We start from the raw sequence: 12,056 nt of genomic DNA on the forward strand, positions 1-12,056 counted from the left end.
TTCACTAGTTTCAATCCCACTTCTTCACCCCTGTGAGCATCACCCGATGCAATGAGTGCTAAGTGGATTATTTAAAAATCATGAGAAATTAGTCAATTATGACTACTTCTTATGGAAACGGTCATAGATGAATGATGATTGACGCTATGTGATTCATTTTCACTAGTTTCAATCCCACTTCTTCACCCCTGTGAGCATCACCCGATGCAATGAGTGCTAAGTGGATTATTTAAAAATCATGAGAAATTAGTCAATTACGACTACTTCTCATGGAAACGGTCATAGATGAATGATTTTCTTAACGCAGTTGAATCCCAAAAAATGATATTTAAACTAATATCTAATTATATTAAAAATTACATAACTAAGTGGACTATTCAAAAATCATGAGAAATTAGTCAATTACGACTACCTCTAAATGGTCATAGATGAATGACTTTCTTAATACAGTTGAATCCCAAAAAATGATATCTAAACTAATATCTACTTATATTAAAAATTACATAACTAAGTGGACTATTCAAAAATCATGAGAAATTAGTGAGTTACGACTACCTCTCATGGAAATGGTTATAGATGAATGACTTTCTTAACACAGTTGAATCCCAAAAAATGTTATCTAAATTAATATCTACTTATATAAAAAATTACGTTGATATCCGCTTTCTTTAAAAATCCATGCCATATAGCAAAAAACTAATATATCCACTTGATTTAATCCATTTGGCATGTATATGCACTTAGATTTTTGGTGTTGATGAATACATTTGCGCTATAAAAATTGCTCACTAAATTTTTTTTGGTGTTGCTTAATCCATCCTTTTGCAGCAGAAAAATTGATTTAAACCTCCAAAATCATAGCCAGATTTCTTAGAGAATTTCGCACCGAAAATTGACGTCTGGAATCACAAAGAACATGTTCGCTGAAATTCCACGCATGCGTTGGCTTCTGCCCCGCTAGGATGAAGATGTAGTGAATTTTGGTTAGTGAAACACGTATTTAAAAAACAAGGTGCATTGAGTCGGCAAAGCTTCCGTGGACTCCTGGCCAATCTCACTCCTGCAATATTTGTGTCAACGGTAATACCCCTGGCAATAATAAGGCCAAGCTCACTCCTGGCACTATTTATCTTAAAAGTGTTTGTCCCGCTTCGGCAGAGGAAATACAGCAACAATAAGTGCACAGCTACAGGTTGAGATTCCTCTCCATTTCAGTGGACTTTGGTAATACCCCTGGCAATAATAAGGCCAAGCTCACCCCTGGCACTATTTATCTTAAAGGTGATTGCCCCGCTTCGGCAGAGGAAATACAGCAACAATAAGTGCACAGCTACAGGTTGAGATTCCTCTCCATTTCAGTGGACTTTGTGTAGCATTTATAATTAGACGTAGGAATATATGGGACCTCTCAGGGAAAACGGCGATCTTCTTTTTTTCCCAAAGAAGAATGAGGAGGAGGCCATAATATACGTTAATGGCAAGCGGTTGGTGCTTAATGATGGACTGGCTCATCTTACTCTTCTCGAATATTTGAGAGGTGAATTTCGTTTCCTTCCCTGTTCATATATTCAATTATTCGAATCATTTTGCTTTGCACAGATCAATTATGTAAATTTAGGGTAAAGGTCTTGTTATTATGCTGCAGATTAAACTTCTTTGCCTCCAACCGTACGTATATTCAATTTTCTTCGTCTTCTTTCATGAAATATTATTTTAAATCTGCACAATTAAGAAAACTTGTGCCTGTTTAAGAAAACTTTTGCCTGTTTGACAAGAGCTAACCAGCTAACCAGCTTGCCACAGGGCATTAAAGCCCGTATGGAGCCCCTTTACGATGCAGGCCATGCCTTTCCATCCCGCATCCATCGTTTCTCGGGGAGCTCGACGGCCCATCACATCAAACTTTTTCCGAGAACGGGTGACGCAGCACCTCCGAGCTGGCACCCGCTGTCTGGCGCATTTTCAAACGAATGCTCGCGCCAAAGAGCCATTTGCTCCATTCGCGCACCCATCGAAGGTCCTCTGCAACCCCTCTCGAGCATACACTGCATTCCGCTCACGGTACTGGCTCACCTCGCAGGTCCGCTCACGGTGCTGAATCCCGGCAGGCTCAGTCTTGCATCTATAGACAAGTGCAGATATAACGATCAAGCGAGGTCGCCATTCCAGTCACGGTGCTGAATCCCTGCCTCCTGTGCACGCTAAGGTGTAAGGTGAATTGAACCATAACAATAAAAATACAGACTTCTTAGATACGAGATTTCATTTATATATTGATAAACTTTATCAGAGATCTTAATGCATGATTGACTAAACACATGGCCATAATTAAGACAGTTTAACCCTTTGCAGCAACGACACAACACATCATCCACTATAACTTTATTAAATGAAATAATACTTGGCGCATCTTCCTGTTCATCTGCTATTTTGGAATCCACGTCTCCTGGATCACTGTTCTGTTGTTGGGAAATGAAGGGATGAATGTTCTTCAAAACTGGAAAGATAATCTTTCCTGAGATCTAGTTATCATAACTTTGAACAATGATAGGGCTGCCTGGAACTGACCATTGTTCTTTGCGGCTGGGGGCTTCTTCAATTCTGTATTCACAACTTGCCGAACATGAACATCCATCGGCCATATCAATATAATCAAAATTTGTGTCTTCTAAGGGTCTACAATTTGCCACTGCCTTGCTTCAAATTAAGTACAAGGTCAAACTCGTCCTCATCTCCTTCATTGTCATCAGCAGGGTCGAAAATGGGAACACTGAAAATGCACCTATAGAGTTTTATCACTGTTTGGGTCAAATTCTGAATGCAAGTCTGACTTGATATAATCATGAATTTGGAGTGTGTTATAATCAGGACAGTGCCTTGGGAGCCTGTGGGAGCTCTGTCATCGAATTTGGAGCTTCTGGAGTCAAATTCTCTTTCAATATGGAATTAATAGAAATTTCTTTGCCTAGAAATCTAGATAATGCTTCTTTAACTGTTGATCCTCATCCTGAAAATCTGAGTTGTTGATGACAGAGCTCTGAAATTTTTTCCACCTCTCTTTAAAAAGGGAAATTTGGCCACCTATTTAACCAGCTATCTTTTTTACTGATATATTCATGTTCTTAACTTTGGAAACAATTTTATGCTTGTTGATCTTTGCCATCTGTATTTTTTACCAAGTTTTGTCATTCTCGCAAAATTAGAATTCCTTGTGTAACTCCTTTGTTTAGGCTGATGAATGGCCAGTTGTTGCCTTGATTTTGTCTTCCTTCTATTTGAATACCACTAACACTCATTTCTTTAAACAAGAAAGCAAAGATTCATGTATCCCCAGTACTTGTCACAACAGAACCCCAGCTTTGAGTCTTTGCCCGTACATGTAATGAACTGCCACAACCTGTAGCTGTTGGAGCTTGCCAGTAATAGATGATTCCTAATAAAGAAGGAATTTGTTGCACAAGTTTTGCTTGAAGATGGCTAGTTTTCTTTTTTTTCTTCTTTTTTGGTATAGCCAATAATTCAGAACTTGAAGACAAAATATAGGAATCAAAGATATCATGTCATGGTCATAAACAGAACAGAATCCGATACTCTGTTGCCCTGGAATGACGAGCACAATACTACAACTGGCAAGATAACATGTCAACTGTGATTACCTCTTAGTAAATATAGGGGTCACTCAGATCGCAAAACTCTTTATTTATGACAAAGACATTTTCATACAAGAAGAGGTTTGTGATGTGCCTTCACCCTTGCTACAGCCCATCCTGTTTCCACTGAGGTTGTAACTGTCTATTTAGCAGCTATATTATCTTTCTAATGAAGCAATCCAACGCCCAAGATTTTATATTTGCTATTCTACACTGACAAAAAATAAGCAGATTAGATCAAGCCCCCGAAGAGTCAATCTTGAAGTCATTTTTCTTAAAAAAGGTTCTAGTTCTAGAAACAAAACAAAGGGAAGTGAAGCTTCTTTCTTCTTTGAGGTTGAGATGAAAAGTTCAAATCAATTAACTAACGCGAATAAAAAGCATTTGATAAAGAACTGGATAAGCCATTAAACTATCAATGTGGGGTATAAAGAGAATCTTTTAGGGAAAAAAATTGCCAGTGTTGATTGGTATATGACAATTTTGCAGTTCTTATCTATTTTTCTATTGACTGTCCTCCGGGACTAAGACACCCTAGTCTCCATGTCTAGAGTCAAGAGGAGTGTTTCCGCTTAAGGTACAATTTTGCAGTTCTTGTCTATTTTTCTGTTGACTATCCTCCCGAACCAAGGAATCCTAGTTTCCATATCAAGGGTCAAGAGGGGTGTTTCCGCTGAAGATGTTATTTTCCCCTAAAGGAATTGGTGACTAGAAATAGGTTTATAACTCTATTACAATTTTGTCATGTTAATTAAGCTCATTGGATCCATTCCTTCTTTACCTGAAAGGATATGGGTGATAAGGTGGACATTTATCTGAAATGAAATTTTATTAGCATCCACGGAAAGCCCTGAACATCTACACGACAAGTAAAGCAATTACAGTTTTACGAATAATTTATCTCCCCTTTAACTCCAATCTATAAAGGATCTAAAAGTATATCCGGTTACACTGTATATATGCCATGTCTAAACCATCTAAACATGTTCTCTGATATTGCAAGACATCTTTAATGTAGATGCCAACTTGCTTAGCAGACAGGCAAAGCAAACTCTGTATAGTCTTCACATATCTTCTGCAATAATTATGTGGATTGACAGAAGAATTTCAAATTGAATGGAACAAAAAGGGGCAACTTATCTTGCTTTTCATACAGGCTAGCGTCATAGAAAGCTTGCCATATCCTTCCAAACATGGTTCAAAATGGAGGATTTGGCAGTCATGTATTAGCAAATGGATAAAATCTGAATATGTTGAGTCCTCCCATTCTTTATCTTCAGTTGCAAATAAATATGATGTCTCCAACATGCAAGCATATTGAAGAGGCGAGGTATAGGAGAATGACCACAATACTACATGTTATTGAAGCAAATCAAGACTCAAGTACTGTGCAGCATGCCAAACAAGAAAGTGATCTTGAAGTTTACAATGAGAAACTTTAAGAGTTGTTTAAGTTTTTAGCTATTTAGGTTTTAGTTTGCAGGTCTGATTACCATAAATTGAAATTTTAACCAAACATGCCCACTATTTCATAGCACAGCTAACATGTCAATTAAAATTGGAATTACCAAAGCTCATTTCACAGCATTGGCATTCGATTTTTAATCATTTTATTGTTTATAGCAGTTTTGAGAGTTTTAGTTTGCAGGTCCAGTTACCATGACCTGAAATTTTAACAAGTATACCTACCATTTCACAGCACAACTAACATGTTAATTAAAAATAGAATTACAGTAACTCACTTCAACTGCATTGACGTTTTCTTTTTAATCATTTTCTTGTTTCTTTGGACTTTTCTCACCAGTCAACAAAGTTTTTTCATAATCTACAGTTGCACCATCATACTTGTTTCGTTCTTAGACAATCAAGGCTAGAAATTGTAATCTAGTGCTATACTTTTTTGGTTTCAACTTATACTTCACTAATGCTCTGTGTGTTTAGGCATTTCTTTGTCATCTATTTTGCTGAAAATTGTTAAAATCGTGCAATTCTTGGTCCTTAAAGTATTTCCAGATTACTTCAACACCTTGTAACATCTTGTACTACTAATAAAATTTAATCAGCACATTACCAAAATAAAAAGACACAAGTATTCTTTATTCAAATTTGTAATCTCTAGGAAATAAGTTAATAACACATATTTCTTTGTTTTTGGTGCTTCTATGAAATGTGCTCAAGTCATTGCACAATCGATAGGGCTATATTAACACCTTTCACTAACTAGTATATTAATACAGTTCAAATGGAGCAAGGTTTATGCAACAGAAGAAACCCAACTAGGACAAAATACAAGAACCTTATCAGAAAAGGATTCAGCTAGTATTACAAGATTAAAGGTGTATAAAAGGACTAATATGTCTTTTATAGAGAATGGACTGATCATAGCTGAATGCCACCTTACAAAACTGCAAACGAGCTTTTAACACTTTTAACTTATTGAAGAGAACAGCAACAGTATTGATTCTGTTGAACAGCACAGAGTATAATTTACCTATTAAAAATGGAAATTAAAAATTGTGTCGTTGCTGCAAAGGGTTAAACTGTTTTAATTATGGCCATGTGTTTAGTCAATCATGCATTAAGATCTCTGATAAAGTTTATCAATATATAAATGAAATCTCGTATCTAAGAAGTCTGCATTTTCATTGTTATGGTTCAATTCACCTTACACCTTAGCGCGCACAGGAGGCAGGGATTCAGCACTGTGACTGGAATGGCAACCTCGCCTGATCGTTATATCTGCACTTGTCTATAGATGCAAGACTGAGCCTGCCGGGATTCAGCATCGTGAGCGGACCTGCGAGGTGAGCCAGCACCATGAGCGGGGTGCAGTGTATGCTCGAGAGGGGTTGCAGAGGACCTTTGACGGGAGCGCGAATGGAGCAAATGGCTCTTTGGCGTGAGTGTTCGTTTGAAAAGTGCCAGCACAGTGGGTGCCAACTCGGAGGTGGTGGGTCCCCTGTTCCCGGAAAAAGTTTGATGCGATGGGCTGTCGAGCTCCGGGAGAAACGATGGATGCGGGATGGCAAGGCATGGGCATGCATGGTAAAGGGGGCCGCCATACGGGCATTTAATGCCCTATGGCAGGCTGGTTAGCTCTTGCCTGTCTGTTTGGCTGTCTCTGATCATCTGACTCATTTACATTACTCATTCAGTGTTCGGACAAATAGTTGTTATACTTGCACTATGAGAATGTGAGTAAGGAGTCAATTGGCTTAACTGTTTTAATGAAATTTATATTCTTACCAAGCCAGCCAACATGATCTAAGCTGGGAATGCATTCGTCTTTCGATTCATTGCCTGGGTTTGGTCAAGAATGAGAATATAATTTTTTTCATTTTCGTTTTCATGCTCGATTGGACCGGTCACTGAGGTTGAGAATAACACTGAGACTAATGATCGGTTTAAACATTGAGATATTCTCAATGAATGACAAGGGCACTGGTAGGGCCTATCCTGATGCTCTGCCTTATCTTAAGGTATACATTCATTGGTTTGAACTTTGAGTGAAGGTCGAAATACTAAATAGGAAACCTGAGAAGCCTGAGCTCCCTCAGGCGATACTGATAAGAGTACCATGCTCCCTGTCGTCTTGCAGATTCACTAACTGCATTAGGCTGACCTTTTCTGTGCAAGTTAACTGACTCCATTATGGTTAAATATAAAATCTGGACAGCTTGTTGGCAATTGCTCCTCTCTAATTACCAGACCAACCCTTAATTGTGAGGAATACTGTTGTCTGTAGATGATATACCTTTTTCCTTTTTGGATATGGCTCCGTGGATAGCCTGTTTTATTTTATGATGTCAGCACTTTGTAAAAGCTGATTGGCACTGAGAGATTTCTAATTTTTTGGGACATGGAAGATGTAGATGGCTGATCTTTGCTTCTAAAATATCGTTCTAGATTATAGACAAACACTGTTGAATCATTTCTCAGAAGTTTATCCAGGGGCATGCAGCCCAACATGGCTGTCATGCGGATCAAGAGTAAAGCGGTTTGTGCCATTTTATTCAATTTTTTCTGAAGATGTATTTGTTCATAGTTAACAGTTCAGGTCAATATTAATCATCTAAAGAAACCTTATGAGTAATTATCAGGACAGATTCCCGTTAGAGAGAAAGAGGGTTTTTAACCTTTTCCATAAGAATTACTGCAAAAAAGTTCTTTCCCCTTCAGGCTTCCATATCCTCAGGCATCAGTATTAAATGAGCCTGAGGATATGGAAGGGGAAAGAACGCGATCTGTACTAAATGAGCTACTATAGGTGCGACTTCAAGAGAAATTATAATTCTGGAGCATGAATGAACATGAGACTTCTTTACACATGATTCTGTCCCTTCTTTCCTTGTCTGATTCGATTCTTCCTTGTTAACAAAAATTATGTGAAAATTTTATTGAAGGAATGAGGAATGACGGAGATACATTAACTCTGGAATAGATGATCAGTCCATGAGACATTTGAACCTCCTCTGTAATGCATACCAATCGATCCTCATAACCACACGTGTTGGTGCAATATAACTCGGTATTTTCCTCTAGTATTGGCTCGATCCACTTGTTGCTAAACCCTAGAAATGTATGGATAGACTGCACTCGACACACTTGTTTTCCTAGGAGAGGAAATGCAGTCTTATACCACAGAAATCGATCCCAAAAATAGTTGTTTGGATTCGACCACTTGCTCTGAAAAAAAGGGTGGGCACCTTAGCAAATAAAATAGTAGGCTTGCCCGGAAGAAACAATCTTTCAGAATTTTTGCCAGAGTCACACCCATAAATTAAAAGGGAACCTTGCCAAAATAAGGAATAATTTGCCCAGAGAGAGTTATACAACGCTGCTCCAGAATAATGAGGTGCGACTACTGGTCTCTGTCAATTATGTTAGGTGATGAAGAATCCGATCTGCTACACCCACAAATTGGCCCCTGTAAATGATGGATTTGGTCTCAACTGCTAAAGAACGTGACCCTCACAAACTCATTGTGACCTTGGCCAAGTAACCAAAATCGGCCTTGGAATTTTAATTTTCAATGTGACCCCTCTAAAGATTTAGACTTTGATAAAAATTAATATGCCACAACCTTTTTAGAATATTTCCATTGTCCCACTTAAAATAATGTGCCCAAACAATAGACTTGGCCTTTCAAATGATTTTCACGGCCAAACAAAAATTATTATTATTATTTTTTTTTTGGCCAAAGTATCTAATATTTTGGCCAAAATCCTTTGCTCAGCAAATGACGAACTTTAGAATTTTTTTCCTTTGTGGAGTTTCGTTGAACAATCTTGATCTTCTGTAATAAACTCTCAGGCTGGTAGGAGTACTAGCTCTGATACCATTGTAATATCCCTAATGGAAAATTCAACAGTAGATACTAGGAATGAACTTGAACAACAAAATAATCACAAATAGACACACAACCAACTATTTGATATACAAGTAGACGCTAATAAAATCATTGAGCCATTTATTAATCCATTGGGAAAAGTACATTAATATGAAGGAATAGTGAAACCTGGGCTTGCCTAGCAAGTGGAGCAAAGCCTAGAAACAAATGTCTGACCAAAATGATGTATGACCCCTGGTAATGATGTAGACGACCTAGTGAGAAGACTGTTGCAAACCCGCTCTCTCCAAAACTCCGCTGAAGCACCGTGAGATTTATGGGTGAAATCTCCTCAAGAGTGTTAGGTTTTTGTCCAACACCCAATAACAAACCCGAGGGTTTTCGTCTTGGCGCTATTGACGCTGGGAACTAGGTTTTCCAAACCTCGTCAACAAAAAATATTAACAATCCAAGATGTACTCAAATGGTCTCCTCCTCCTGTTTTATAGATCTCATGGACTCCTCTAGAAGCCAATCCCGTATGGCCCAAATTTTCTCCTCGTGCACCTTGACCTCGTCTGCACCTATGATGTGTTCGAAGTACCACATCTCTGTTAACCCAAACTCGCACTTGGACATCTTAGCGTAGAACTGCTGCTCCTCCAATATGCACAAGACTGTCTCTAAGTGCTGCAGGTGCTCCTCCCATGTCTTGTTGTATACCAAGATGTCATCAAAGAATACTAGTACCAACCTCCTCAATTGGCATCGAAGCACATGGTTCATGCACAACTGAAAAGTAGTCGGTGCACTGGTCAACCCAAAAGGCATGACTAGGAACTCAAAATACCCATAATGACACTTGAAAGTTGTCTTCGAGATGTCCTGCTCTCTCACCCAGATCTGATGATACCCGGACCGCAAATCTATCTTAGAGAAGTACTTGGCTCCTCTAAGCTCATCCATCAACTCATCAATGCATGGAATGGGGTACCTGTTCTTCAACGTCTTCTTGTTAAGGGCCCTGCAGTCAATACACATGCGGAGAGTCCCGTCTTTCTTCTTCACCAACACAACTGAAGAAGCAAACATACTGTAACTCGGTCTAATGTGTCCCAATGCGAATAACTCCCTTATGGCCATCTTGATCTCGTCCTTATAGGCTTTGGGATGCCTATAGGGTGTAGTGATGGCTGCCTGCACACTAGGCTCCAGCTCTATACTATGCTCGAATCCCCTGTCAGGTGGTTGTCTCGACGATATATCTCCAAAGACTACCGAATATCTATCCAACACTGCTTGTATGTTTGGATGTGGTGGCACGGTCTTTCCCCCAGCCTTTGAAATCATCAACTCTACTGCCCATGTTATGTCTCCATGCCTCAAATCAGCCTCCATTCTGTGATCCGAAACCGTCTTAGGTGGGTACAAATGCATGCCCCAAAGAACCGCTGACTTGCCATTCGGTCCAACAAAATCCATCACAAGCTGCTTCCAGTTGGTGGTAACCCGACCAAGGGAATACAACCATTGGACATCCAGCACTACATTGGTGCCTGGAACATCTACCACAAAAAAATGGTCTGTCATCGTATAGTTCCCCATAGTCACTGTCAAAGCGGGAACATATCAAGTACACTGCATAATCCTGTCTCCTGGTATTAGGACTAAAAACCCCCTTAAACTTTGCAGTGGTGATGCCCCTCCTCTAGACCATCTAAGCATCAATAAAATTGTGGGTGGCCCCACTGTCTATTAAAACTGAGACACGCTGCCCCTGCACCGTAGCTTTGATCCTCATGGTGAAGAATTTTGGAATCCCGTACAAAGAAGCTAGGACTCCCCGGCTGGTGCGAAAGATGCACCTCCCTGTGGTGGTGGTGGTGGTGGTCCCCTTCCTGTTGGATCCTCACTGTCTCCTCCACCAAACTCCAACTCCCCATCATCCTCCTGATCATTGTCTGAGAAGACCTCAATGTAATGGGCCTTGCCCGCTGTGCATCGATGACCAGGTGCCCAAGGCTCTCGACATGTAAAACATAACTTCCTCCTCCTGAGGTCTCTCCTGGTCTCGTCATCCAACTGACCCCGCCCTTGGGTTGCTCTTTGTGTTGTGGGCGCTCTAGTGTCACTTCCCTTCTGAGGGTAGGGAGTGTGTGAAGGAAATGGAGCTCGGGTCTTGGGAATAGCTCCCTGCAAATCTCGAGTGCAAGAAACTGCCTCCAGAAGAGTAAATGGTTTGCGTGACTTCATGAGTCCCTGCAATGACTCTGTCAATTCCTCTACAAATGTGTATACTCCCCTCGCATTTGACAAATCAGGTACCATGAATGAGACCCTCAAAAACTCCGAGATATAATGCTCTGGATGTCCTATCTGTCTGAACTGGATCAACTCCCTAAAGTGAGCCTTTGGATCCTTTCGATTAAAACACTACACTACTCTCCGCATGAAGTCCTCATAGAAGTCATGCTGACATGCCCCAGAGTGGACAAACCATGAAACCACCAATCGTGTGCCTCCCCTTCTAGGTGCAATGTGGCCATCTTGATGGCCTTTACCTCTATCATCTGTTTAGATGTAAGTATGTGTCCAACTTCTCTACCCAAGCACGTGCTGTGCACTTGGTGGTGCCATCATATGTAGGAAAATACATTTTCCCAATAGAACAGTGCAACTCGTAGTTTTGCATGCCATAGCCCTTCCCCTTCTCATTTTATTTGAGCTTGCAAAAATATCTGAAAGTCAGAGCCTCTTTGAAGTCTGCCCCCATGGACTGCAACTCCCGGAAATGCTCCCCCATCAACGATGGATCCTCTCCTCCACCAGTCTCACCCTACCCAAAGGTATAAAAGAGGGTAAAGTAGCTCGAGTTGGCTCACTCGAGGATGGCTGCTGCACAGTAGGTGAAAGGTGATCGAATTGTTGAGAGGTCCCTAAAGTCTCTCCAACTACAAACTCCCGGTGAGTGCTCCGCTCCCAGTTTTGCATTTTGATCTCATCCAACATTTCCTTCTGCCCCTTTGCCAAATCACTCAAAGCCTTCAAGAGACTATCGAAGGCCATCTCCTCCCTAC

At 40.2% G+C, this 12,056-nt stretch overlaps 1 protein-coding gene across 1 annotated transcript in view; it reads left to right on the forward strand.

Annotated features, from left to right (window-relative positions):
- Window positions 1–857: 857 nt before the first annotated feature.
- LOC149153420 (xanthine dehydrogenase 1-like) overlaps window positions 858–12,056 on the forward strand; it is a 362,995-nt gene continuing 351,796 nt past the window's right edge. Inside the window, exon 1 of the mRNA XM_089437948.1 lies at window positions 858–1,537. Within this exon, the coding sequence (XP_089294074.1) occupies window positions 1,399–1,537 (139 nt within the window). The 5' untranslated portion in view covers window positions 858–1,398. The remainder of the gene's footprint in view (window positions 1,538–12,056) is intronic.

This window comes from Pinus tabuliformis, chromosome 9 (assembly GCF_031772625.1).
Source record: "Pinus tabuliformis cultivar Carrire ecotype Pingquan chromosome 9, CPIR1, whole genome shotgun sequence".
In the NCBI taxonomy this organism is placed as follows: Eukaryota; Viridiplantae; Streptophyta; class Pinopsida; order Pinales; family Pinaceae; genus Pinus; species Pinus tabuliformis.